The following is a 27,065-nucleotide window of genomic DNA, read 5'->3' on the forward strand; positions in this document are numbered from 1 at the left end:
TGACTGCTTTCCCAGAGGTCCTGAGTTCAAATCCCAGCAACCACATGGTGGCTCACAACATCTTCTGGTGTGTCTGAGGACAGCTACAGTGTACTCACTCTACAGTGTACTCACATACGTAAAATAAATAAAAATCTTTAAAAAAAAAATAAGTCTAAAAAAAAAAAGTACCAACTGCTCTTCCAGGGGACCCAGCACACACATGGCAGCTCACAACTGTCTGTAACTCCAATTCCAAAGGATCTGTTGCCTTCTCTGGTCCCCTTGGGCATCACATACAAGTGGTGCACAGACATAGGCACACATAATATAGATTAAAAACTATCAGGGCTCAGATAGAGTTTATGTAATGTCGCTTGAGATATATCTTAAAGACTCTTAAGATTTCCCTTCCGGGGGCTAAGGATGTAGCTCCAGGATAAAGCTCTGCTTTGGCATCAAGACCTTGGGTTTGGTCTCCTGCACTGCAACAAAAGGGAAAAGCCTAAAATGTCCCGTTTTCTCAAGTCTGTACAGTGGCGACCCTCCCAGCTCTCGGGAGGCAGAGGCAAGAGAATCTTTGAGTCTGAGGCCAACCTGGTCTCCACAGAGTTCCAGGACAGTTTGAAAAACTGTCTCAAAAACAAACAAAAAACGTTCTCTAACCCCCCCCCCCAAATCTGGAACTTTCTGTAGTTTCTGTATTATTTGCTGAATGTGTTCAGTGTAATTGGGTTTGGGCATTCAAATAACTAATCTAATGAGCACGTTTCATAGCTAGAACATGTAATTTAACGTCAGTGAACATCAGTCAAAGATCAAAGGAGCCAGCGTTCACCACCTCGCAGAATGGCCCCTCGCAGCCAGCAATTGTTGCCGCTGCCAGGTTAGAAGGCTGGCAAAGGTTGGAAGGGAGGAACCCAGGCGAGCTTTGAAGGAGACCAGGGATTGGATCGTTGAATGCTGGAGCCATACGCAGTCTTAGAGGGCGACTGAGTGTGTTTGTGAGACTCTTCATTTCTTTCCAGGTCTTTCCTGGGAGAAAGTGAGAAGATCTTGTTTTGATAAGGGTGACTGCAGAAATGCAGGTCACGGGTCTCGGACCTCCAGGGTTTAGGCTACAGGGAATGAACCAGGGAGTTAGGATCTAGCAATCTGAGTTACGTGAACTTAGGCAACTTTGTGGGTCTCCATCAACCTGTCTCTGCGGCCTCATTCCCAAGCAGAATGCTGACGTGCCTACGTAGTGTGGTTTTACTATTCTTAAGAATAGTAAGGGCTGGGGGTTGGGGATTTAGCTCAGTGGTAGAGCGCTTGCCTAGGAAGCGCAAGGCCCTGGGTTCAGTCCCCAGCTCCGAAAAAAAGAACCAAAAAAAAAAAAAAAAAAAAAAAAAAAAAAGAAAAGTAAGGGCTGGAGAGATGGCTCAGTGGTTAAGAGCACTGACTGCTCTTCCAGAGGTCCTGAGTTCAAATCCCAGCAACCACATGGTGGCTCACGACCATCTGTCATGGGATCTGATGCCCTTAATATTAAATCTTAAAAAAAAAAAAGTAAAGCTGGGTGTGGTGGGCCGCGCCTTTAATCCCAGGGCTCAGGAGGCAGAAGCAGGTGGATCTGTGCCTTTAAGGGCAGCCTGGTCAGTGGAGAGTTTGCCGTGTAGAGCAGGGGGTCCTCAAATTTAAAGAGATCCACCTGCCCCTGCTGCCTGCTGGGGTTACAGGTGTGCACCGCTCACGGCTGGTTTGGTTTGTCTTGCTTTCTTCTTATTTTAAGATTTTACACTTATCTATTCCGTGGGTGCACACATACGCAGGTGTGCAAACGCGCATGTCCTGGGATTCGTATGGAGGTCAGAGGACAACTTGACAGAAACGTTCTCTTCTTCCACCCTTGCAGGCCCCTGGCTTTGAACTCAGCTCACTGGTCTTGGTAGCAAACCCATTTACACACTGAGCCATCACCCTGTCTAGGTTCTGGTTCAGATCTTTCCCTTAGTCTGTTATGGGAGGTGGCGGTGGGGGTGGGGTGAGATGCCTCTGGACTTTGGTTTTTTCAGTCTGAGTGTTACAGGTAATGGGTTCTATGTTCTGTGGCTTAGTCTCTCTAGAGGCGCCCTCATGGTCTGAAGCAAAGAGTAAGTGGTCCGTCCAGCTCCCGATTCAGCTGTAGGCTATAAGCAGGCGTTTACAGGTCGAGGGTTCCTGAGAGCTCTCTCAGCAGAATGACACACCCAGAGCCAGTGGGAAAACTGCTGTGATAGCCACAATGGCCACTGAGATTTAAAAATGGTGTCTGGGCCTGGTATTATCATCCCCCCAATGGAGTGAAATTCAATCTACAGCTCCCAGGGCTTTCTGCCGCTTTGCTGGGTTGCCATGGTAACCACAGCTGGCACTGCAGAGGCACAGGGGTGAAGAATGGGTACCATTGATACATCCCGACCCAAGAAGAGGTGCAGGCAGAAGACCTTTCTAGGCAGGGCATCTGGGCATGGCCTGGTGCTGCCATCTGTGGTCTTTTGCACAGGCAGAAAGCACAGGCTGAGAGCCAGAGTGGTGGAGTGTGTGTGTGTGTGTGTGTGTGTGTGTGTGTGTGTGTGTGTCGGGTGGATGAGGGGCACAAAGGACAATGCCAGTAGTTGGAACTCAGCCCTTTTCTTGGGGTGGGCAGACTGGGCTGCCTGAAGGACTCCACTGGTCTTCCAAGTTCAAACATCTCTTTTGTGCTGGGTTTCATGCGTCTTTACCCAGTGCCTGTGTAGGTTTTTGCCTAAAGGCATTGGCTCTTAGTGTTGAGAGAAATCTAGATGGCCACCAGTCCTTAAATTTCATGTATTTATCTGTCTGTTTCAGTGTATTTGCGAGTGTGTGTGTGTGCATCTTTTAGAGTGCACACATCAAGGCACATGTGTAGAAGTCAGAGGTCAGCTTCAGGGAATCAGTTTTCCCCTGTCACCATGGGGGATCCAGGGATCTCTAACTCCGGTCATCAAGCCCATGCACAAGCACTTTTACCTGCTGAGCCATTTTGCCAGCCTTTGCCTGTCTGTTCTGATATAGAATCCAGGGCCTCTATCTTTGTAGCACTGAAGTCCCTAGGTTAAGTGGTAGAGAGCTCAAACCCTTGGGAGGAAACTCTTCCTCATTTGGGAACATCCTGTTTGGGCTGAAGTCTCTGTCTCCCTGACTTCCACCTCTTTGTTCTAGAATCCCCTCCAGGATCGTCCAGACCACTTCTGTTCTCCTTTCTGCAGAACAGGCTCCAGAGTATTAGGAATTGGGAATGGAGGACTGCTGCCCACTTCAATTTCTTAAGTCAAGTTCCCTCTTTCCTTCCTGTTCCCTGCCTGCTTTCTAGGAGACAGTGAGAGACCTTGTGGAGATGCTGGAGCTGGGGTTGAGGTGGACATGATTTGGGGCCACAAATCAAAACAGTGCTCTTGACTCTGGGTCTGCTCGATGTGGACAGAATATCGACTCTGGATGTAACCCATCCTGGGCTAAGTTCTGACTCGGCCCCTGTTTATGACTGAATAATCTAGACATTTTCCTTCCCCTTCAAGTGTAAAATGGTCATGGTGATTCCCTGCTTCCTGTGTGTGTGGCTGGGATCTCAAAGTCCGCTGGGCACAGAGCATGCGCAGTGTGACAGATGCTGGAGCCTAGACCCTCCGCTCCTGATCCTCCGCTGTTGTTAAAGGGTTCCTGGGAGGGGTTGGGGATTTGGCTCAGTGATAGAGCACTTGCCTAGCAAGTGCAAGGCCTTGGGTTCGGTCCCCAGCTCCGAAAAAAAGAATAGAAAAAAAAAAAAAAAAAAGGGTTCCTGGGAACTCCTCTACCTTTCCCTAAACACCTTCCCTTCCCAGGCTGCGCTCAGAAGTTCCCCCTTAATACTTTTTTCTATTTTTTTTAAAATTGATTTTTCAAGACAGGGTTTCTCTATGTAGCCCTCCCTGTCCCTGGAACTCCCTCTGTAGACCAGGCTGACCTCAATCAAACTCAGAGATCTGCCTGTCTCTGCCTCTTGAGTGCCGGGATTAAAAGTGTGCTTCACCAATAATCACTATTCCTTAATATCTCTCAACATCAATGGCCTCAACTCCCCAATAAAAAGACATAGATTAACAAACTGGATACGCAATGAGGACCCTGCATTCTGCTGCCTACAGGATACACACCTCAGAGACAAAGACAGACACTACCTCAGAGTGAAAGGCTGGAAAACAACTTTCCAAGCAAATGGTCAGAAGAAGCAAGCTGGAGTAGCCATTCTAATATCAAATAAAATCAATTTTCAATTAAAAGTCATCAAAAAGGATAAGGAAGGACACTTCATATTCATCAAAGGAAAAATCCACCAAGATGAACTCTCAATCCTCATCTTCGATTGGTTTATATACAAGTGTGCAATTTCTAGGCTTGAAAGTAAAATGATGCTATCTGGTGCTGGATAGAGGAGCCTTATTTTTTATTATGGCAGCTTGCTATTTTTGTAACATGGTGATTTGGTTGAACACAATAAAGTACAGTAGTAACTGAAAAAAAAAAGTGTGCTTCACTATGCCTGGCCCCAGATTTTGTTTTATTTTAATTTATGGATATGTGGATGTGTATGCATCGGCCACCTTGTGTAGATACCGGTGGAAGCCAGAGGAGAGAGAGCTTTAGATCCCCTGGGGCTGGACTGACAGCTGATCATGAGCCTTCCTAGGTGGATGCTGACTCAGAGATGAACTTGGGTCCTGTATAAGAACACCGTGTGCTCTTAACTACCGTATCATCTCTCCAGGCCCCAGAAAGGACTATTTGGTGCACGCTGAGGAATGATGGGAGAATATTCAGTCTTTGTTTCCTGTAACAAAGCCATTTTGTTTCTGAAAGAGCAGAACACTATGTATGTACAGTAAAAAGTCCCTGCAATTCCCAACATGCAGGAGTCTCAAGTGTGCACCAAGGTGTTCCGCTGTCGATACTGTGAGGTGAAACGGCACTGTGTAAGGTGCTCATGTTGTATGTTCAGAGCCAAGGCTGCAAAGAAGTTGTTTCATAGAGCATGGGTGAACTCTGCTAGAAATACTTCAGATTTGAGGGCTGGAGAAGTGGCTCGGTGGTTAAGAGCACTGACTGCTCTTCCAGAGGTCCTGAGTTCAATTCCCAGCAACCACATGGTGGCTCACAACCATCTGTAATGAGATCTGATGCCCTCTTCTGGTGTGTCTGAAGACGGCTACAGTGTATTCATATACATTAAATAAATAAGTGTTTAAAAAAAAAAAAGAAGGGTTGGGGATTTGGCTCAGTGGTAGAGCGCTTGCCTAGCAAGCGCAAGGCCCTGGGTTCGGTCCCCAGCTCCAAAAAAAAAAAAAGAAAAGAAAAGAAAAAATACTACCTTGGATTTGTGATACGCTTGACCTTGAATTAATTTGGGGTCATCACATCTTCAGAAATATTTTACAGTTTCCGAGTCATTTGCCATCCACACATTCAGTTCCATGACCCATCAATTCAGAAGCCTCGGTTAGGTTAGCCTGGCAGCTCTCCTATGTCACGTATCTCTGAATCTCTTGGTTTATATAGCTCTGGTCGGCACTAGGTTGGTGGGAAATCTGTAGTCTTCCTAGAGTGGCTTCATTATTTTGTGACTTCTGTGTGGTCAGGCAAAGAGGATCAGTTTACAACTGGCAGGAGGAGCCCAGCAAGTTCTCTCTCTGTATGTGTGTGTGTGTGTGTGTGTGTTTGGAGGGTCAATTCCTGAGGTCAAGACCTTCCTACCCAGCCCCTCTGAACCTTGAACACTTTGCCTCTAGGTCCTGGAAGGAGACCAGGCTATCTTACAGAGGATCAAGAAGGCTGTTCGTGCTATCCACAGCTCTGGTCTTGGTGAGTGAGCCTGCCTAGGGTCCAGGGCCCGGGGCCTAGCCAGACCTGCAGCCGACTCTGAGAGCCTTTCCTGTCTGCAGGCCATGTGGAGACCGAGGAACACTACCGAGAGGCTGTGGAGGCCTTGGGGAATAGTCACCTGTCCCAGAACAGTCATGAGTTGTCCACTGGCTTCCTAAATCTCGCTGTGTTTACCCGAGAGGTGGCCGCCCTCTTCAAGAACCTGGTGAGGCCCCCAAGTCTGCCTTCCACAGTCACAGCAAAGCCAGCCTCTTGATTAGCTTCTAGGATATATTTATTTTTATCTCATGTGCGTGTTTGTCTGCATGCATGTATATGCACCATGGGTGTGTGTATCTGGTGCCCTCAGAGGCCAGAAAAGGGTGTTGGATCCCTGGGAACTGGGATTACACATGGTCTTTATCCACCATGTAAGTGCTGGGAACACTCAAAGCCCTTACCCACAGCACCATCTCTCTAGCCAAAACCCAGCATCTTAAGAACTGACCAGAGGGCTGGGGATTTAGCTCAGTGGTAGAGCGCTTGCCTAGGAAGCACAAGGCCCTGGGTTCGGTCCCCAGCTCCGAAAAAAAGAACCAAAAAAAAAAAAAAAAAAAAAAAAAAAAAAAAGAACTGACCAGGAAGAATCAGTTGTGACCCTTGATCTCTGACCCCCTGACCTGAAATTTCTGTACAGTTCTGACCAATCTTCACCATTTTGTTTTGAGAGTGGTCCCACTGCCTGCCTCAGCCTTCTGAGCGCTGGGATTACAGTCTGCTGTGTTCCCACTCCGCTCCCTTTCCCAGTGTTGTTTCTAGCCTTACTTCCCTCTGCCCTCCTCTGCTTCACCCAGGAGCAAAGGGGGTCCTGCAGCAAGGCAGGGAGAGCCCCATGCAGGACTGGAGCAGTCCAGGGAAGGCACTGCATTCTTTACCCCCGTCCCCCTCCACCCCTTTGTCTCTCCCTCTCCCTGCCTCTTAGAGTCCTGTGGCTCCTCTTTGGCTCCTGGTATTTCCCCAGACCTTGATCTCCACGGGGTGGGGGTCTCTGCTTTTTGTAGGTTCAGAACCTGAACAACATCGTCTCCTTCCCGCTGGACAATCTGATGAAGGGGCATCTAAGGGATGGGCGACATGTGAGTGTCCACGTGGGACAGAGGGGTCTGCGGAGGGGACAGTGGATGCAGGACTGGCTGGGAGGAGAGGCCAAGTGAGGGGCTGTCTCTGCAGGAATACGGCCTTTGGATCAGCTGGAGGGCCTGGAATCTAGGTCATGAGTAGAGTTTGGCTCTGAGTCCTCACCTCTCCCAGCAGGGTAAAGGCAGACATGCTGAGACACGGAAGGTCCACAGGCCAGGATCCTCAGTGTTCTGTTGCTGCTCTGGCAGCTCTGAGTCCATGCAGAGAGGTCCTGTGAAAGGAGGTGGCAGAGTCACCTCCCTGAGCAGTCTGCCCCACAAAGCTTGGGGAGGAACTGTCCTGGTCCGAGTGACACCATCCTGGGAACCTCCCAAACCAGACAGATGACTTTTTTTTTTTTTCTCAGAAGAAGTTAAGGCTGTCTAGAAGGGTGTGGAGAGTTGAGCTGGCTAAGGCTCAAGCATCCGGCCCAGGCAAGCCAGGCCAGGGGTCAGCTGAGTCTTACTGGTTTGCCGGATGGCCTTAAGGAGACTTCTCAACCATTCTGTGAATTCATAGAATTCCTGGTGGTGTCAAATCAGGCAGAAGAGATTGGTAGGATAAAATCCGGGTGGTGTTTGACCTTCATCTTCCAGCCTTCATCCTCCACAGCCCATGACAAGACTCACAGCAGAGCCCAGAGGCTGGCTGCACCCCCGGCTAGACCCCACCACACCTGACTGGTTCTTGGCAACTCTGGGGAGAAGCGGGGGTGGGCTGAAAACCTCAGGAAAGAAGTTGGTTTGGCGTGCTAGTGTCAGTTGGAGAACAACATAGCTAAAGAGTGGGGCCCCTCCCAAAAAAGAGTGGGGTCCCGCTAAAGGCAGCAGAGCATCCTATTTATCCCAGGGTCCATGCTTCCCTTTGGGCAACTCATTCTTTTCTCAACTCCAGGATTCCAAGAAGCATCTGGAGAAGGCATGGAAGGACTATGAAACCAAAGTGTAAGTGACCTCGGGAGGGTGACTTTCAGGAGAGCATGTTTGCATTGGAGAAGGAGGGAGACTTTGGGTTGTGTCACTCAGGGTGTCTAGCTCTTTGGAGCCTATAGTCAATCCTGGCTGGGTTCTGGGTACCGTGCTGCAAGACAAAGGACCACAGGATGCTGCCCCCAGTGACCTGGTCTTGTGACGCCCATGTGGACAAGATATTGCATCCTCAAGATAACTCAGCCCTGAGGTGTATCCAGAGCTTCAAAGGGACAGAGTTGTTAGCTCAGGGGCATGCAGCTGGGCAGCAGATAGGAGTGGCAAACATTGGGTTGGACATAGAAGAGGAGGGGGGAAGTACCTAGGCTTCCTCGTGCTGTCCCAGGGACAGAAGAGGTTGTGGCCTCCAGCGGCCAGCCTTTCCTAAGCAGACTCCTTAGGCTCCTTCAGGTTCCGGTTTCAGACTCTGTATTCTTCCTTTGAAAAAGTGTTTTTTCTTACATTGTGCTAAAGCAGAAATATAATCTAGAAAATACGGTGAAGTTAAAAAGAGAGAGAGAGAGAGAGAGAATTTGCTCAGCATGGTGTTACACACCTATAGTCTTCGATAGGCAGGAGGCTGAGGCAAAAGTTGCTTGGTTCCCTGGAGTTTCAGGCCAGTCTGGACAGTAGTGAGATCCTGTCCCATCACCTACACACAGAAAAAGAAGGAAAAAGTTTAATCATCTTTAGGAGAATATGAGGGTCACTTTGTGGGGAATGTGTTTGTTAAAAAAGGTCGGGGGGGGTTGGGGATTTAGCTCAGTGGTAGAGTGCTTGCCTAGGAAGCACAAGGCCCTGGGTTCGATCCCCAGCTCCGGGGGGGAAAAAAAAAAAAAAAAAGAAAAAAGGTCGGGGGGCATGGGCCTGGAGAGACAGCTCAGTTGTGCTCACTTTGCAAGCATGAGGTCCTAAGTTCAATTCCCAGAAGCCACTTAAAAAACAAACAAAAAACAGCCAACTAACCAACCAACCAAACAAACAAACAAACAAAAAAACAACCAAAAAGCAGGGCAGAGGTGCTGTGGCGATGCTCTCCTATAATTTCTGCAGTGTGCAATAAGCGGGGTCAGGAAGAACAGCTTCAGAGCCAGCCTCTGCTACATGGCTAATTTGAAGCCAGCCTGGGATATGTGAGACTCTGTCTCAGAAAACTATAAAGCAAGGTGAAGTAGGGAGAAACTGCCAAAGCATAGGAGAGAAAAAAAAATCTTTAATCCCCAGGAAGGAGACAATATTTTTCCACCATGAAATGTGTTAACAAGACTGAGACCAGAATAACCATATTGTTGTGTGATCTGCTATTTTTATTAATAAATTATCATGCAGAGCTAGGAGCGGTTATGTATACCTATAAAGTCGAACTTGGGAAGGTGAGGCAGGAGGATTGCAAGTTTGAAGTCAGCCTGGTATACAGAGAGACCTTGCTCAAAATGGGCTGGGCCTGGTGGCTCGTGACTAATCCCAGTATTCTGGGATTCAGGTGGATCTCTCTGAGTTTGAGGCCAGCCTGGTCTACATGGTGAGTTCCAGGTTAGCCAGGGCTCTATAGTGAGACCCTGTCTCAAAAGCAAGTAAACAAAGAGGGGACATAGCTCAGTGTGCAGGGAGAGTGCTTGCCTATCGCACTCAGAGCTCCAGGTCCAATCCCCAGCAGAGTATAACTGGGTATGGCACAAACCTGTCATTGCAGTACCCAGGAAGAGAAGACAGGAGGGTGAGAAGTTCAAAGTTACCCACCCCTATTCATAGAGTTTGAGGCTAGTCAAGGATGCATGAGACCCTGTCTCAGAAAATAAAGAAGCCAACATTGAGAGCATCTTTCTGCACTAGTGTAATGTCCTCAGACGACGGCAGCAGTTAGCTGGGGCAGGTGTGCCAACATGCACATTCTGCTCTGTCACGGGGGAAGCATCCTGGGAACTCAGTGTTCGCTCAGTGCATAATGACCTCTGTGGGCCGGGTTCCAAAAGGCAGATGCTGAAGCTTTTATTGCCCTTCCGTCTCCTAGAGCCACGAACACCAGTCCAGGTCCAGACTGAAAGGTCACACCTCCACCTTATAGCCGAGAGCTCAGAGCCTCATCCTGTCTGGGATGTCGTGTGGCCATCTGCTCATGTTAGAGATCCAAAAATGGGCAGCAGAGAGACAGGCCAGCCTTCTCTGAATGAGTCGCTGAGGGAATCATGTGACCCTCTTTCCCCCTTCATCCTGTAGGGCCACGTCTACCAAAATGGACAGAGCGACCTTCCCTTACAGACCTTCCCAAGCAGCTCTGCCTGGGAAGTTTCCTAAGTTTTCTTCTAGAGAACTCTTTGTAAGATTTCAAAGGTGTGGTGGCACCTGCCTTCGATCCCAGCACTCAGGAGGCAGAGGCAGGTGGATTTGATTCCCAGCAACCACATGGTGGCTCACAACCATCTGTAATGGGATCTGATGCCCTCCTCTGTCGTGTCTGAAGACAGCCACAGTGTACTTATATAATTCTTAAAAACAAAAAACAACCAGTGAACTAGATTGTTGGGGGGAGGGCGGCAATGGGGGGAGGATGGGGAGGGGAACACCGATAAGAAAGGGGAGGGGGGAGGGGGATGTTTGCCGGGAAACCGGGAAAGGGAATAACACTCGAAATGTATATAAGAAATATTCAAGTTAATAAAAAAAAAAGAATAAAAAAAAACCAAAAACCAAAAACAAACAAAAACTCCAGAAAAATTCAACAAGTATTCATTTTCCATCTCTGTGCAAGAACTGGGGAAGGCCCGAGAGGTGGAAGCCCAGAGCTCTGCGTTATCTGACACAGGCAGTTCCTCTGACCAGCTTTTTTATTCCACGTGTAATATTTATTTATTTATTTATTTATTTATTTTTTGAGCTGGGGACCGAACCCAGGGCCTTGCGTTATTTTTATTTTTTAAACATTTTATTTTATGTATATGAGTACTTTGTCGCTGTCTTCACACACACCAGAAGAGGGCATCGGATCCCATTACAGATGGTTGTGAGCCACCATGTGGTTGCTGGGAATTGAACTCAGGACCTCTGGAAGAGCAGTCAGATGGCTCTTAACCGCTGAGCCATCTCTCCAGCCCAATATTTAATTTTATATATATTTGTGCTCAAGTGAGTGTCCATTGTGTGCATGCGGTATCTGTGGAGATCGTCAGGTTGCCCTGAACTAGAGTTACACATGGTGTGAGCCTCCATGTCGAAGCTGGGAATTGAACCTGGGTCCTCTAGGAGGAGTAGTCAGTGTTCTTAACCACTGAGCCATCTCTCCAGCCCTGGCTTGTGGTCTTGAGCAACTTCCTTGTCCTGGGTTTCAGCTCTATCACCCTGACTGTAAATTCTAACAAAGACAGTGTGGCTGTCTCTAGATGGTGGGGACTAAGGTCAGTGCTAGCATCAAATGGATCTGGGTTCAGATCCCACCTCGGCCACTTAAGAGCTGTGTAACTAGGTCAGGCCTCAGGCTTCTCATCTGTACAGTGGAGTAAGTGTGTGAAGGCCTGTTAACAAAATTAGCGGGTAAAAATAAGTCAGCTTGAGGATGTGGCTCAGTCGGTAGTGTGATTGCTTGGCACACACAGAGCCCTGGGCTTGCTCCCCAGAACTGTGTAAAACCTGGTGTGATGCACACCTATGATGTCGGCCCTTGGAAGGTGGATGCTGGAAGGTCACAAGGTCAAGATGATCTGATGCATAGTGAGACCAGACTGGGCTACTTAAGACCCAGTCAGTTAATGCTTATGAAGAGCTTCCTTGGTGGGGAACTCTTTATACTGTTACCAGGTTCACTTGCCTGGCAGCAGAAGGTCATCCCCAATTCATAAGTGATAGACAGACAGACAGACAGACAGATCCAGCATCAGGGTCCCCACCTTATTGGATCCTCCTGGTTTGTACAACAAGAAGAGACATCCCTTCTAGCTAATCAGAATGAGTCATCCATTTGACTCAATCCCTATGGCATACAATCTTCTACCTTAAAGACCCAGAAGCTTCATTGGTGGAAACCAGGCCCCCAGTGGTCCTGCCTCCTCCACCTAAGGTATCCTAGGGTCTAGCCCTCATGCCCAGCCCTAGATTACCCCAAGCTAATGTCTCCGGCTTCCTTCCAGTCACTGCACAGACATCGCTTTCTAAGCTGCTAGGACAAGGCCAGGTCTCTTGTTTCACTTTCCTGTCTCCGCCTTGATGTGATTTGTGCCTTTTCCCCCATGACCCCCTGGACTCCCCAGACCTCCCCACCCTCTCTTGTCAGCCACAGCACATACATGGCACAGGGAAGGGATCTGTCCCCACACACATGGATCCACGGTAAGGATGGTGGGTGGCATAAGTGCTGGTGAAGCATCTTCAAATGTCTCTTTCCCTGTGATCTAGGGCCAAGCTGGAGAAGGAGAGGGATCGAGCCAGGTTCCCAGGAGGAAGCCACGGGGCGATGTCCCAGGACACACAGCGAGAACGACGAGTCTTCCAGCTGCACATGTGTGAGGTGAGGTGCAGAACCCGCAGTGAGGATGTGCTGGGTGTGTTTCCGGTTTGCCTCTTCCGAACGCTCAGGGCAGCAGTCACGGGCCCTAGGGCTGGCCAGCTGGCCTGTAGGATGTAACCAAGGTTCAGTAATGGGTAAAAGGATTAGCCCTGAGGCAGGGAACAAAACCAGGGTCAGTTCACGTCACACTTTTTTGTCTTGTCCTTTGCCAGTACCTTGTCAAAGCTGGAGAGAGCCAGGTGAAGCAAGGCCCAGACTTCCTGCAGAGCCTCATCAAGTTCTTCCACGCCCAGCACAAGTCAGTCTCTCCTCCGCCTCCACCCTTAATGCTTTGGGGAACAAGACAAAGCACCCCTCTGGGGTTTGGGGCCCTCCAGGTCTCTCTATGTCTGGACCTCATTGCAACAGTGTTTTACACAGACGCCACTTTATTTTTTTATTTTTTTATTTTTTTTGGTTCTTTTTTTTCGGAGCTGGGGACCGAACCCAGGGCCTTGCGCTTGCTAGGCAAGCGTTCTACCACTGAGCTAAATCCCCAACCCCCAGACGCCACTTTATAAAGCACTCACCATGGTTCGGGCACTAAAGGGGTTGGGTATGGCGATCTCACTGATCCCCTAGGCCCTAAGCAGATGCAGCGTTTATCCGTATTTTACAGATGGGGAAACTGAGGCCCACTTATCAAGCTCTTGAAACTAGTCAGTGAGAGCTGAACCTCACCTCTGCACACCCGCCCTGTTCTCACCCTCAGGCCGCAAGCCAGGGGTGCCCTGTGGGACCCATCTCCTTCCCTCCCTGATCCCTTATTTGGCCTCTGGCTTTTCTTAGCTTCTTCCAAGATGGCTGGAAGGCAGCTCAGAGTCTGTCCCCGTTCATTGACAAGCTGGCAGCCTCGGTCCATGGGGTAAGTCCAGCCTGTCCCTTAGTTGTGAAGTCAACATCCCGCCCCCCCCCCTGCCTTTCTGGGAAGCTGTAAGTGTGCAGAGCTGGCTCAGGTCAGAGGGAGGCACTGCCCCAGCACACTGGATCAGGCTCTCCCTGCACCATCTCCTCTGCCCATAGCTTAGGCAGGCTCAGGAGGAGGAACTGCACAAGCTCACCCAGCTCCGAGACTCCCTCCGTGGGATGCTGCATCTGGAGAGCAGAGAGGTCAGGCTCTGACCCATCCACCACACCCTGGCATATGGAGGGAGGGAGGGAGGGAGGGAGGGAGGGAGGGAGGGAGGGAGGGAGAAGAGCCCCCAAGTGTTCCCCAAGGAGCAGTGCAGCACGGGGCTCTTCCCTCCCAGACACCCTGAAGTCTCCTTTGCATGTCTGAGGGGCAGGAGCACCCAAACCGGAAGAACTCAGGGGGCGGCTACAGCATCCACCAGCACCAAGGCAACAAGCAGTTTGGGACTGAGAAGGTGGGCTTCCTGTACAAGAAAAGTGATGGGTGAGTGACTCAGAGAGCTTAGGCAACCTGCCCAAAGACACACAGCTAGGAATGAAGGTTGTTCTTACAGTCCTGCGGACCATTTTGTACAGTCTGATAGAATACAATTATCCAAAGGTCACTAAAGGCTATTCTTCAAGAATTGTAGCAACAAGGCCATGCCTGGCACATGCCTTTAGTGCCAGCATTTGGGAGGCTGAGGCAGGGGCTTGCCATGAGTTTGATGTCAGCAGCAGTTGAGACTTAACCAAACAGTAAATAGACTTTCATCCTGGACTCAATGCAGTATACTCAATACACCTAGACGTGAAAACATCGACTATGCCTCGCTTCCTGGTGTTAACTTTTTATTTTAAAAAGGGCCCAGTGACATCGCTTAGAGGGTAAGGGTGCTTGTGACATGCTTGACCATCTGAGCTCAATCCCTGGAGCCCACGTGGTAGAAATAGAGAACTGACTGTCTTAGTAACTTTTCTATTGCTGGGAAGAGACACCATGACCAAGGCAACTTATGGAAGAAAAGGTTTAAAGGAGGTTTACTGTCCCAGAGGGTGAGTCCAGTGACCATCATGGCGGACACCATGGCAGGCAGACTTTGGTAGCTCAGAGCTCACCCACAAGCACAAAGCAGAAAAAGAGCTACAGGGGAAGGGCGCAGGCTTTTGAAACCTCAAAGCTTCTCCCCCAGTGATACATCGATCTCCTAAAGGATCAAAAGGCCACACCTCCTAATCCTCCCCAAACAGTTCTGCCGCTGGGGACCAAGTGTTCAAACCTAAGCCTGTTCCAGCCTCTCAGGTCACCCTCTCTCCCCATCCGTGTGCTGCGGCGTGCTCACACACAACACTTGTGAGGTTGTGAGTTGTGTCTCTTCTATCAGACAAGATGCCCTCAGGGTACCAGAATCATCTTGACCCTTAGAGTGGGGATTCCAAAGCACTCGGCTTTGCCCCATCATCCTGGGAGCTTCTTGAGGGCAGAGAGTGATGAGGCACAGTGGATGGGAAGGGAAGGGGAGGTGTTGTGTATTCTTGTTCTCAGATGCAGGGAGATTAGATGTCAGCCACTGGACATTGTTTTTCTGTCCTTCTTTAGGATTCGAAGAGTCTGGCAGAAGAGGAAGTGTGGAGTGAAGTATGGCTGCCTGACCATCTCACACAGCATGGTGAGAGCTCTCCCGTGTTCTGAGCAGACAGGTGCCAAGCCCTCCCTCTGGAACAGGCCTCTAATCTTAGATAACGGAGGATTAGGGATCTCTGGTAGGAGGAAGGATGGTATCCAGAGGCTCAACTTAGGATACCCATCCCCTCCCTGGGAGGAAAGGGTCTTTCATAGTTATTTAATAGATAAGGAAACAGAAGACTCAGAGGCCCAGAGGGGTAACATGGGGTCCTCTACCCTCAAATTTCCACAGGTCAACAGGCCCCCAGTGAAGTTGGCCTTGCTGACGTGCCAAGTGAGGCCAAATCCTGAGGATAAAAGGTGCTTCGACCTGGTGACCCGTGAGTAGTCCACAGCAGCCCCACATTGCTCCTCCTGAGGGGCCACAGCCCCGGCTCTAAATTCAGTCCCTGTGTAGCCCTACAGACCAGGGGCTTGGTACTTCATAGGGTTTCACCTCTCAGCCCACCGAACATGAAACACACCCACCTCCTGTATACATTAAGTGTGGTGGTTGTGTAGAACACATTCGAACGGTTCTGGCTTATCTGGCTGTTGAAACTGGTTTATTTATTTATTTATTTATTTATTTATTTATTTATTTATTATTTTTGTGTATGTGTGTGTGAATCTGGGGCTATAACGCCAAGCCTCAGGAAAGTAATTGCTGGCCTCTTTAGGACAGGAACAGCTAACACTGCCTTGTATCCATACATCTCTGGGCCCAGTGCTGAGAACCATATAACACTAGGCGTGCTGATGCACATCTGTAATCCCGGGATGGGAATCAGAAGTGCAAGGCCATCCTCAGCTACCAGTGGACTTTAGGCTAGCCTGGGTTACATGAGACCTTGTCTCAATTTTTTTTTTAAAAACGCTCTTGTCTTCAGGGAACCCTCTTAATGAATTGTTTTTATTTTATGTGTATTGGTATTTTGCCTGTGTGTGTGTGTGTGTGTGTGTGTGTGTGTGTGTGTGTGTGTGTGTGTGTTGGAACTGGGGTTCCAGAGAGCAGTGAGCTGCCTTGTGGGTACTGGGATTTGAACTCAGGACCTCTGGAAGAGCAGCCAGTGCTCTTAACTGCTGAGCCGTCATTCCAGACAGGGAACCCTCTTGGAAGGAAGGATTGAGAAGGGGATCCAGGGCTCTTGGGGCAGGGGATGGGAGTGGGGGTTGGATGTCCAGAGGAGGGAAGAGTGCATAGAGCCCCTCAGAGGACTTGAGCTGCTATAGGGAATTAAGGGCTGTTTGAGGAGAGCATTTGTGTTTAGCCTTGAGAGACACAGAGACTGTAGCATTTAAGAGAGGGAGGGTCTGGGGAGGAGGCTAGCAGGGCAAAAGTCATGGAAGCGGAACAGATTCCCCACCCAGTCTTACAAGGGACTTCACACAGGAGCAGCAAGAGGTAAGGCCTGGGACTGCCTCTTAAAGGTCTGGACCCTGTTCCCCGATAGTAGGGACCCTAGAGTGATTGGAAGCAGGGTGCAGTATGGTTTAGAGCCATAGACAGGGCAGCCTGGGAGCTGGTCGGGAGCTGGTCGGGCTAGGTGAAGGGAGACAGGAAGGAAACGGAAACCAGAGTGTGGTGGTTGCTGGAGGTGAGGGCCGTGCTGTGCTTGAGCTGGGGCCCGGTGCAGTGCACTGAGCCTGGATCATGCAGAGAGCCTTATCCCGGTCCTACTTTGGAGATGACGAATGAAGGTGGTGGTGACACTTAGGAGGGCCTGGTCTCTGGGGCACACAGACATTTGTCTTGGGGAGGGCCTGCAATATCTGTGGGCTTGATGCCCTCTTCTCTCCCCCACAGACAACCGTACGTACCACTTCCATGCAGAGGACGAACTGGAGTGTGAGGCGTGAGTGCCCGTGCTGGGCCATCAGTGGGGTGGGGGAAGGGCAGCGCATGGGGCAGGGAACTTGGTCCACACCCAGTCTCCTGTCGGCAACCCACCCATTCCATCTGCACAGATGGGTGTCTGTGCTACAGAATAGCAAGGACGAAGCACTGAGCAGCGCCTTTCACGGGGAGCCCAGTGGCGGCCAGTGGTCTTGGGGCACCAGACTGGATACGGAGCCCCACGACTTAACCAACATGCTCGTCGCGGAGGTGAAGAGCAGGCCAGGGAATGACCATTGCTGCGACTGTGGGGCTGCAGGTCAGCGGTGGGGAAGCTTTGGTGGGAGGCCTGGAGCAGGGACTCTGAGATGTAGACTCCAACTGGGCTCCTCTGCAGACCCCACGTGGCTCAGCACCAACCTGGGCGTGCTCACCTGCATCCAGTGCTCCGGTGTCCACCGGGAGCTGGGCGTGCGCTACTCCCGCATACAGTCGCTCACTTTGGACCTCCTGGGCCCCTCGGAGCTGCTGGTGAGAGCGGATCAGGGGTCAGAGAAAGTGTTAGGGGTGTGGGGCGGGGCTTAGGGAACTGTAGGGTGGGACTAAACTTTGAAGGCTGACCGTTGCCAGGAGCTACATCCTAACGTGATTTTATCCGCTGACTCCCACTTCTGCCTCCAGCTGGCTTTGAACATCGGAAACTCCCACTTCAATGAAGTCATGGAGGCCCACCTGCCCTCCCACGGCAGCCCTAAACCCTCTGCTGAGAGTGACATGTAAGGATAGTTTCAGAAGGTGGGGTTTGCTAGCCCCCCAGTTTCCAGGGACTGAGAGGGATCTGGGGTCAGAAGGCTGGGGAGAAGGGAGCTCTCTGACCCAGATGTTTTAGGACAGCAGACTCACCTGGAGGGTTGTTCCATTACTATGTGGAAAATTTTCTGAGATCCCGTGATTGTCTATTGTCTGGGTAGGAGCAGCCGCAGGAACTACATTGTAGCCAAGTATGTGGAACACAAGTTTGCAAGGCGTTCTACACCTGAGCCCCAGAAACTACGGACAGCCATTTGCAGCAGGGACCTCCTGTCCGTCCTGGAGGCCTTTGCCAATGGGCAGGACTTCGGACAGCTGCTGCCAGGGCCTGATGGGCAGGTGAGAGCCCCTCCGGGGACCACTGAGGAGCCCTATTTCCTCGTCTATAAAATGGGTTAGCAGTAGCCTTGGAGATGGGGAAGGTCAGGACTGACCAGATAGTAGTGAAAGCCAGTGCATTTTGGTGATACGGTCTTGAGGGAGGGAGGATTTCATCAGCAGGATTCCTGCTACTGATTGGATATTTAAAACTGGGCGTGTACCACTGGAAGGAGGCCTTAGCGGTTAAAAGCACTGGCTGCTCTTCCAGAGGACTGACATTCAATTCCCAGTGTTCACACAGAGGCATATAGACTCCAGTTCTGGGGGATCCAATGCCTTCTTCTGCCTTCTGTGGACACAGTATACGTGTGGCATGCATACATGGACAAAACCATGCATGTGAAGTTGGGAGGAGGGGAATGAAGACAGTCTTTTAAAAACAAAACAGCTGGATGTCACAGGCTGGGGCAGGTGTAGTTCAGTGCCTGAGCATGGTGAGCCTGCCTGGGAGGCCCTGCAATGTCTCCTAGCACTGAAGAAGAGTGCCTTGTCTCTGAACTATACAACTGAAACCTTCATGGGCCACCCAGTGGGTAGTGGGGGCTTAGCACTTGAGTGAGCTCTTGGGTGAAAGTGGGCAGCACAGCAAGCTAGAAAACAGGAGCCCAGAGAGACCTCAGTGGGAAGTGGGAGAAAAGGGGAGCCCCAGGCAGATTAAGATTTGGGAACCAGGGGGTTGGGGATTTAGTTCAGTGGTAGAGCCCTTGCCTAGCAAGTGCAAGGCCATGGGTTCAGTCCCCAGCTCCGAAAAAAAGAAAAAAAAAAAAAAAGATTTGGGAACCAGGGCTGGAGAGATGGCTCAGTGGTTAAGAGCACTGACTGCTCTTCCAGAGGTCATGAGTTCAATTCCCAGCAACCACATGGTGGCTCACAACCATCTGTAATGAGATCTGGTGCCCTCTTCTGGCCTGCAGTCACATATGCAGGCAGAATGCTGTACATAAAATAAATAAATAAATCTTTAAAAAAAAAAAAAAAAGATTTGGGAACCACTGAAGGAAGCCACAAAGGACAGCCTGGGCCTTCCCTAATGTGAGGGTCTGTCCAGACATCTCATCTCTTGGGGTTTCTAATGACATCACAGTCAGAGATGTTAGGGCAACAAGGGTTCAAGAGGGCAGGTGATGGAGGAAACTTAGGCGTGTCTGTGTGTGTGTTTGTGTGTGTGTGTCCAGGCACCTGGAGAGCTTGCCTTGCACTTGGCCATCAGAGTCGCCAGCCAGGCTTCCCTACCCATAGTGGACTTCCTCATCCAGAATGGGTGAGATGCTGCCTGCTGCCTTCAGCGGCCTCCCTGATTCCCACTCCCTCCCTGTCTACCCTCTCGCTTTCCCTGCGACTTTGACCACCCCACCCCACCCTCGCCGCCTGCCTGTTTCCCTCCCGGAAGCTCCCTGCAACTCCTTCCTCCTAGTGGCCACCTGGATGCCAAGGCTGCGGACGGAAACACGGCCCTGCACTGTGCTGCCCTCCACGGCCAGCTGGACTGTCTCAAGCTGCTACTGAAAGGGAGAGCGCCCATGGGAGCAGGTGCGGCTTGAGGCCTCCCCCAGACTCCTCCCTGGCCACCGAGTATGGGGTGGCCTTCACAGACCACAGCATTGGCAGCGAGCACAGCCTTTGCAGGCATACTCTGCCCTGGCTTGCTTCTGCCCTCTCAGGGGTGGGGGTTGTCATTCATTTCTAGAGTCTCCGCTTCCTCACCTATAAAATGGGAGTTTCACAGAGCTAGTGATCCTGCCAAGAGGTGTGGATGGAGCAAAGTAAATCCTCGCTGAATCTGGGTTCTAGTGATGTCATCGTTACCTGCTCACTATACAGCATGTGTCTGGTCCCATGATAAGGGATCAGTACTGTTGATCATTGAACCTCACAGCCTGGACAGATAGTTTCGAGTGCCACATCCCTTTAATAGATGGGACCATTAAGACCCAGCGGGGACCAAGCAGACCACCTAAGACTACACAGGAAGTCAGAGAACCAGTTTTCATACTCAGACAGTCTGATTCCAAGGCCTGCTAAACTTCAACATCCCCTTGATTCTGACCATGGTCCCTGGATTTTCCCTTCACAGTAAATAATGCTGGAGAGACAGCCCTGGACGTAGCCAGGAACAAACAGCACAAGGACTGTGAGGAGCTGGTGAGTCTGAGTGGCGAGGCTGCCCGACAGCCCTCCCTCAGCCTGGCGGCCCTCTCTGATGGGCAAGCCTTTGTCTTTGGCAGCTGGAGCAGGCACAAGCAGGGACGCTAGCATTCCCTCTCCCTATGGACTACCACTGGGGCCATTCCATGGATCACGGCTTTGACAGTGAGGAAGAGGAGGAAGAAAAGGTAGGCTTAGCCTCTCCCCCTCCTTACTGCACCAGACAAGAGCCGTATGGGGCCTGCCGTGGGAAGAGGAAGGCTGAGCTGTGGAAACCAAGGTGGCCTTGTCCCCACAGCACTGCCCCGTGAAGCCCCCAGCACAGGCCTGCTGGAGCAGTGGGAGGCTGGACATCAGCAACAGGACCTATGAGACCGTTGCCAACCCGGGACCAACCTCCTCTCAGAGCCAAAGCGAGGACAGTCCCCCACCCTTGCCCATCAAAAACTCTTCTCGGACCATACTCCTCGGACGAGCCGGAGATTCCAGTAGAGGTACAGTTGGCTGCCCAGTGTTGCAATCAAGTCACTTATTGAGAGGCTGCTGTGTGGGGCACTGAGCTGTGTGTGCATGACAGAGTGAAGGGTGGCAAAGGGAAGCCCATTGTACCACCAAAGTTCCCCTAGGGCTGCCATCCTCTCCTTGAGGAAATGGAGGTGTTGAGTGACTTCAAGCTTCTGTTTTGAGATTACAACCCAGGTTGGTCTTGCTTAGATCCTTTAGTGCTGCGCTTAGACAAAAAACCACGCATTTCTAGAGCGTGCCCGGCAAGCAGTCGGTCATAACACGAGGCTCTGCACACTAAAGACTGCTACCCTGGGTTTGGTTCTCCCAGACTGCTCTCTCCAGCTCTGAGCAGAGCCTGGCTGTGCTCCTGGACTATGTGTTGGTTGGATGGGTGGAGCTTGTTTTGGGGGCCCTGGAGATGGGGGCGTGGCAGATCCTATTGGAGCTGGCAGTGGGTTAGGAGGACTCCCTGAAGGGGGTGGTGCCGAGGCGGAGCTTGGGGGATGGGCAGGAAGGCTCAGACTGAAGAGAGGGTGAATAGAAACAGCAGGAGCTACATCGTAGCTACTGGGGGCGACCACGTGACTGCTAAAGGGCAGTGCTGGGGTACAGGGGCTTGGAGTTGGGAAAGCACCATGATGGATCCTAGAACAAAGGCAGCTGGGACAGTGAGCAAAGAGGAAAGCGATTCAACTTTTTCTTTTATTTATGTACTTTTTTCTTCTTTAATGTGAGTGCTCTGTCTGCATATACACCTGCAGGCCAGAAGAGGGCAGCAGATCCCTTTATAGATGGTCACGAACCACCATGTGGTTGCTGAGAATTGAACTCAGGACCTCTGGAAGAGCAACTAGTGCTGTTAACTCCTGAGCCATCTCTCACCGGCCTGCCATTTCTATCTTTGTACTACATGGGGAGTGGGGCAACTAAAAAAAAAAAAAAAACATTGTCACTTTGTGGTTCTAGATCGTTCTGACATTCCCAGCCTGAGATCAGAGTCTCCTGAGGCCTCAGAGAACCGGAGCAGCCCAGCATCTTCCTCCTCCAGCTTCACCAGTTCTGTGGAACCTGGGGGGCTGAGCCAAGCCCTGCCTAGCCCTGAAGAAAGCCTCCAGGAACCACCAGGCACCTCCCGCCCCGGCCTGGCGTCTGGAACCACCCCCGCTGAGGTGTATCTCCCCGTCAGGTTCAGGTTGGTAAAGGCTTGGCTGCACCATGTCCCCTGACTCTCTAAGCACTCGTTGGCTTACCCACTTGAGCCTGTCTGAAGCTGGGTCATAGTCTCACTCTAGGAGCCAAGCGGTGGGCTGGACTGAGTGTTGGGTGGCTTACCTTTTCCTCTTCCAAATACCTGCTTTCAAGTCTGGCCAGAAGAGCAGAGGAGAAGGCTGGGGCTTGGGTGGCTGAGGTTGGTGGGAGGAGAAAGGGCTTAGTCCTCCCTGCATGGATCCTTAAGGGCTCAGTGAAGTCTTCACTTGTCCCCAAGTGTAACCCAGGACCCCTCTGCCTCCTTTCTCTGCAAACCCTTTTTGTCTAGACTTGAGTTTGAGGAGAACTGGACTTGGGAACATCCTCAGAGCCCTCTGGGGAGAGGTCAGTTCCAGACCTCCAGGGCCTGTGCAGACCCAGCCTAGGGGCCTAGTGGACTCTGATTCCCTTCACCATCACCCCCAGCCTTGCTTGTCTACCTGGGTCCCTCTGAGGGGCTGCTGGCAGCAGGGTAACAATTGGCCACCTTTGCCTTCCAGCTCGGAGAGCACTCGATCCTACAGACGGGGAGGCCGGAATCTGGAAGACGGTCCCGCTGCCCGGCTGCCTCTGTGTAGAAGGAACATTCCGGTAGGAGCACTGGTGTATGCTTTGAAGTGTAGAGCTGGTCAGGAACAGGCAGAGAGGGGAGGGAGACCTCTTTCTGTGGCAACACTATGGCTGAGGTGGCCACTGTTAAGCTGGGTGCCACCTTCCTGCTTAGCCCAAGACTGTGTGACGCTCGGTCCCCTGAGAAGACACCAAAGAAACTTTAACTTCTTTCTTTTCCCAGGTTGGCCTCATGGAAGGAGATGGTTCAAAGATTGGGGTTCTCCCGGCAAGTTCCCTGCAACTCTCACATGACTAGCTCCTCGCTGATTCCTCTGCATGGCCCACACTGGACCCCAACATTCAGTGCTTGGACTTGAGACCACAGATCTGGGAGCTCACCTTTTGGGAACCATGACCCTGCCAAGGACACTGGCCCGTCTGTGTTGGAGCTGATGTCCTGGGCCAGGCAGCTCTGGAGTTAGGTCTGACAGTGTCTGGGCTGGGTTAAGTTACACAATCCTCAGTATTCACCATACAGGATTGTGCTCCCCCTACCAGGGTGGGGTCCACTCACCATCATTCACACCCAGGTACTGTCTTGTAGCCACGTATCAATCTGGTGATTCTCTTTAGTGAAGTCTAACTTCGGGTCCAGACCTTTGCTAGGTACCACAGATGCCACAAGAGTAAGACACACGTCCTGCAGGTGTGGGCTCCTCATTGGAAAGCTGGGCCCAAGAACTGCCGTGGAACGAGCAGAGCCAGATGCAGAGGGAAGGCTCTGGGCTCAGGGCCAGGACGGACATCAGCTGGTCTCCTGTCTGGTCACTGCAGTTGTTAACAACCCAGATCTAGGTGGTCAAGGCCTGTGGTGGACAGGCTAAACTACTCCGAATGGCTCCCTTAGAGACCAGCCTTACCCTCCCTGGGGTCCCCAGCCTGGAAGTAGAAGATGACTCACCTGCCTTCCTTGATTCAACAGAAAGGAAAGGGATGGTCTGGGTTGACTGATCCCGTTTCTCCCACTTTTCTCTTGATGAAATCAGAAGGCTGGGGGAAGTGAGGGACCAGAAAAGGAGAAAGGTGTTGGGAAGATAAGAAAGTCTGCTTTCTAGGGCCAGAAATCCCACCATTGCTCAGTCTCAATTACAAAGCCAGACCACCAGCACCCACAGATAGCTCCGTTTTATACCCACTTGGTGGTGGGTCCTTCGGGGGTGGGCCAAGCCAAACGGGAGGCCAGAGGGCACCCAGTGAATGGCCAGCAGCGTGGCTAGGAGTTGAACTGTTCACCCTGGAGGCTGGCATGTTCCTTGGTCCTGAAGCAGCAGGATTGTTTCTGAGCCCCAGGTGAGCTTCCGTTCATCTCAGACTCACTGTTTACTTATCTCTAATAAAGGCTTCTTGGGGGAGGGATGAATCCCCTGGGACACTCTTGGGACTTGGGACGCTTTCCCTGGTCCCAGCGATGGCCATGTTGGTAAAGAATGGTGGGTCCCCAGGAGACGTTTGGTAAGGCGAGGCGTTCCTACTGGAGAGGGCATCCCCGAGGTCAGGGTGCCCATGAGCATCCTCCGTTACAGTGTCTCTTTGTGTTGTTGTAAGGGACCGACGGAGGCTGAGTGCTTTCTACAGTAAATGGCTTTATTTGGCTTAGGGTTCTGGTGATTGGAAAGTCCAAACAGTGTGTCATGAATGCCCTGTAAAAGGCCCAGGCTGTCTCAGCATCACAGAGAGGGAGAGAGCAAGGGCTTATGTGCAGTGATCTTAATTTGCTTTATAGCAACTCACTTTTGTCAGAATTCACTCCCTTAAAGCACACATAATTGCCTTCCACTAGGCGCCACCCCTTAAAGGCTCAGTCAACCCTCAACATTGCCACACCAGGAACCAAGAAAACACTCAAAACATACCCACATGGCAAGGGTCAATCTCACCACAATGAATTAGCCAATCCAAAATGTCGTCAGGAGCAAGGTTCAGAACCCCTGGTGTGCAGGAAAGCATACTGGACTGGAGCTTGAGGACTGGATGCTTGACTCTCCCAGGGTCCTGACCACATCCCCCTCTGAGTTTGTGAGATGAGCCTGGAAGCATAGCAGGTGGAGAAATGTAGCAGGAGGTCAGCCAGCAGCGAAGGACTGGAGGAGAAGGCTGTTGGGAAAGTGCTTGCCACACAAGCCTTAGGACGTGAGTTCAGATCTTCAGGGCTCAAGCAAAAAGCTGGGCATGCAGTCTACTCCCACACTCCTGGCTCTGTGGAAGCGGACCCTGGAGGGACCCCAGAAGCTTGCTGACCAGCTCCAGGTTCCGTGAGAGACCCTGTCTCAAAATAAGGAGGCTAGCAATTGAGAAAAACGCCTACTAATCTCTGGCTGCCAAGTACATTCTCACACACATACACAAAAGCATAAAGGCTGCTGGGACAGCAGCACACATCTGTAATTCCAGCACTCTGGGGGCTGAGGCAGGGGCATAGTGAGTTAGGAAATATCTTCGTGCTGTCCCTTTGAGAGTAAAGAATGGGGTTGGAGAGATGGCTCAGTGGTTAAAACACTATCTGCTCTTCCAGAGGACCTGAGTTCAATTCCCAGCAACCATGTGGTGGCTCACGACCATCTGTAATGAGATCTGATGTCCTCTTCTGGCTTGTCTGAAGACAGTGTAGTCACATACATAAATCTTAAAAAGAGTAAAGAATGTTTACCACCAATGGTGGGACCCTTTGGGGGTATCAGTTCCCTGTCTGCCCCCAGGGCTCACAGGGAGATATGACAGCTGTGTGTCCTTGTGTACCTGTGACCTCTCCCTTGGACAGGTGGGCAGAGGGGATACAATGGGTTCCACAGTACTGGCTACATTCCAGGAGAGTATCAGTGAGGCACCCCACTTCCTGAGATTCAGTCTTCTATTTGCATAAGGTCGGATGGTTTTCTTAGGGTCCTTCAAGCTTCTTTTGGCCAAGAGGCCTCCCAGGAGCCCACTGAAGAAAAACCTGGCTTCGGCAACACGGTGCGAAGGCCCCGCCCTTCCCCTGCTGGCCACACATCCCTACTCTATAGCCACAGACTTTTCAGTTCTCCCCGCTTATGCTTACACGTCGAAGACCCTCCCATCCCCAAGCTCTGTAAGCTGAGTGCTCCAGGAGAGCTGTCTCCTTCCTTCTGGATGCTAGAAATACCTGGAGCAAAGTAGGTGCTCAGTAAATAGAACAAAAGATTACATAGAACTCTTTCTCCTACCAAACTTCCACTCTGCCTTCTGGAGCAATTTCACTCCTTGGGAGGGGGACGAGCCCCTAGCTGGGCCTTACACTTGCTCTCTCTCCCTCCTTTCCCCACCCCAGCTGTGATGAATACAGTCCTCTTTAATGGTTATTTTACCCGGCCTGCTGCCTCTGAGATCTTTTTTGCTAGCTGATTAGATACGGTTTGTTGAATGAGGGGGGAAAAAAAAAATCCTTGACCAGCAGGTATCCGCAGCAGGCTCCAAACTTGATTCTCCGAGGTTATCTCAGAAAGTTTGGAGATTTCACAGTTCTTCAACCCTCACACACCGTGAGCTCTCTTCTGTCCTCCTCCACATCAGAGACCCTCCCAAAAAGGTCATTTTCTGTCAGGAGGGGGAACTAGGTCTGCAGAGAATTCTTGGAAGATTTTCCACCCAAGAGCAGATGTGTACACAGCCGAGAGTGGGAGGCACAGTTATTCACTCCACCGAAAGTTACTCTTTCAAGCCCACCCCCTGCGCACCGCCCTAAGAATCACCCAAAGCTTAGCCTTTCAGAGTGTGCTCCTGACACCTCTTTGAGAGCTAGTGAGAAAAAATGAAGACTGGTGGGCAAATCGCTCTGAGCTTACCTCCCGAGTCAGTGCACACCACAGGCCTTGGGCGCACTAAAGAGCCTACCTAAGTTAGGGCAGAGCCGACTTCAGAATCTGCACCAAAATGTGATGAATTCACCAAGTTTTCCCGGCTTGGGCATAGCCAAAGAAGTAAAATCCTACCTCTGAGAGCGCAGTGATGTTAAAACCCCCAGCTCTGAACTTCCCACAGCTGCGCTGATACCCCCCGGAGAACCCTCATGCTCAAATTTCCCTGGAGCATGGGGCACCCCTAGGAGAGTTGGAGGAAAAGAGCCCCTTCCCCAAATTGGTCCTTTCCTCCAGAGGCGCGACCCGCCAGGCTCAGGCAATCTTTACCCGGACAGTCCTTGAAGTCTATATTTAGTGCCCTCCACCCCTCCCCCAGCGCTGGGAGGGGCGCGCCCCGCCCACTCCGGACTCGAGTGTCCGGTGTGTTTGCGGCCCGTGCCGCTCGCGCTTTGGCGCCCGCTGCTGCCCTGAGCCCCTAACCCCACCGAGCGTCGTGGACCAACATGGGCTTGGAAGAAGAGCTGCTGAGGATCGCCAAAAAACTGGAGAAGATGGTGGCCCGGAAGAAGACGGTGAGGCTGCAAAGTTTGCAACGCAGCCCCCGGGCCAC

At 51.2% G+C, this 27,065-nt stretch overlaps 2 protein-coding genes and 1 long non-coding RNA gene across 6 annotated transcripts in view; 2 read left to right on the plus strand and 1 right to left on the minus strand.

Annotated features, from left to right (window-relative positions):
• The window catches only part of Asap3 (ArfGAP with SH3 domain, ankyrin repeat and PH domain 3), a 40,800-nt gene extending 16,564 nt beyond the window's left edge, over positions 1-24,236 (plus strand). For 2 of the 3 annotated variants that reach the window (NM_001427661.1, XM_039111294.2), the window contains exons 2-25: positions 5,787-5,859; positions 5,940-6,085; positions 6,921-6,995; positions 7,933-7,982; positions 12,393-12,504; positions 12,717-12,802; positions 13,333-13,408; positions 13,567-13,653; positions 13,830-13,939; positions 15,035-15,104; positions 15,354-15,441; positions 16,908-16,956; positions 17,069-17,256; positions 17,335-17,468; positions 17,619-17,713; positions 17,909-18,086; positions 19,304-19,389; positions 19,543-19,658; positions 20,203-20,270; positions 20,354-20,461; positions 20,572-20,767; positions 21,747-21,972; positions 22,529-22,619; positions 22,822-24,236. In NM_001427661.1, coding sequence (NP_001414590.1) covers positions 5,787-5,859; positions 5,940-6,085; positions 6,921-6,995; positions 7,933-7,982; positions 12,393-12,504; positions 12,717-12,802; positions 13,333-13,408; positions 13,567-13,653; positions 13,830-13,939; positions 15,035-15,104; positions 15,354-15,441; positions 16,908-16,956; positions 17,069-17,256; positions 17,335-17,468; positions 17,619-17,713; positions 17,909-18,086; positions 19,304-19,389; positions 19,543-19,658; positions 20,203-20,270; positions 20,354-20,461; positions 20,572-20,767; positions 21,747-21,972; positions 22,529-22,619; positions 22,822-22,896 — 2,583 coding nt within the window. In that variant the 3' untranslated portion in view covers positions 22,897-24,236. Of the gene's footprint in view, positions 1-5,786; positions 5,860-5,939; positions 6,086-6,920; positions 6,996-7,932; positions 7,983-12,392; positions 12,505-12,716; positions 12,803-13,332; positions 13,409-13,566; positions 13,654-13,793; positions 13,940-15,034; positions 15,105-15,353; positions 15,442-16,907; positions 16,957-17,068; positions 17,257-17,334; positions 17,469-17,618; positions 17,714-17,908; positions 18,087-19,303; positions 19,390-19,542; positions 19,659-20,202; positions 20,271-20,353; positions 20,462-20,571; positions 20,768-21,746; positions 21,973-22,528; positions 22,620-22,821 lie in introns of those variants that run through there. The other variant, XM_039111295.2, reaches the window with a different exon arrangement.
• LOC134487016 (uncharacterized) lies at positions 21,208-26,793 on the minus strand. Its single transcript, XR_010066685.1, has 3 exons — positions 25,377-26,793; positions 22,469-25,262; positions 21,208-22,183 (listed from the first exon to the last, which is right to left on the minus strand). It is a non-coding gene; the product is annotated as an uncharacterized LOC134487016 (long non-coding RNA).
• A 56-nt stretch (positions 26,794-26,849) lies between these two features.
• The window catches only part of Tcea3 (transcription elongation factor A3), a 32,534-nt gene continuing 32,318 nt past the window's right edge, over positions 26,850-27,065 (plus strand). The window contains exon 1 of one of the 2 annotated variants that reach the window (XM_063287455.1): positions 26,850-27,027. In XM_063287455.1, coding sequence (XP_063143525.1) covers positions 26,959-27,027 — 69 coding nt within the window. In that variant the 5' untranslated portion in view covers positions 26,850-26,958. The remainder of the gene's footprint in view (positions 27,028-27,065) is intronic. The other variant, NM_001015008.1, reaches the window with a different exon arrangement.

This window comes from Rattus norvegicus, chromosome 5 (genome assembly GCF_036323735.1).
Source record: "Rattus norvegicus strain BN/NHsdMcwi chromosome 5, GRCr8, whole genome shotgun sequence".
NCBI classification, from domain to species: Eukaryota; Metazoa; Chordata; class Mammalia; order Rodentia; family Muridae; genus Rattus; species Rattus norvegicus.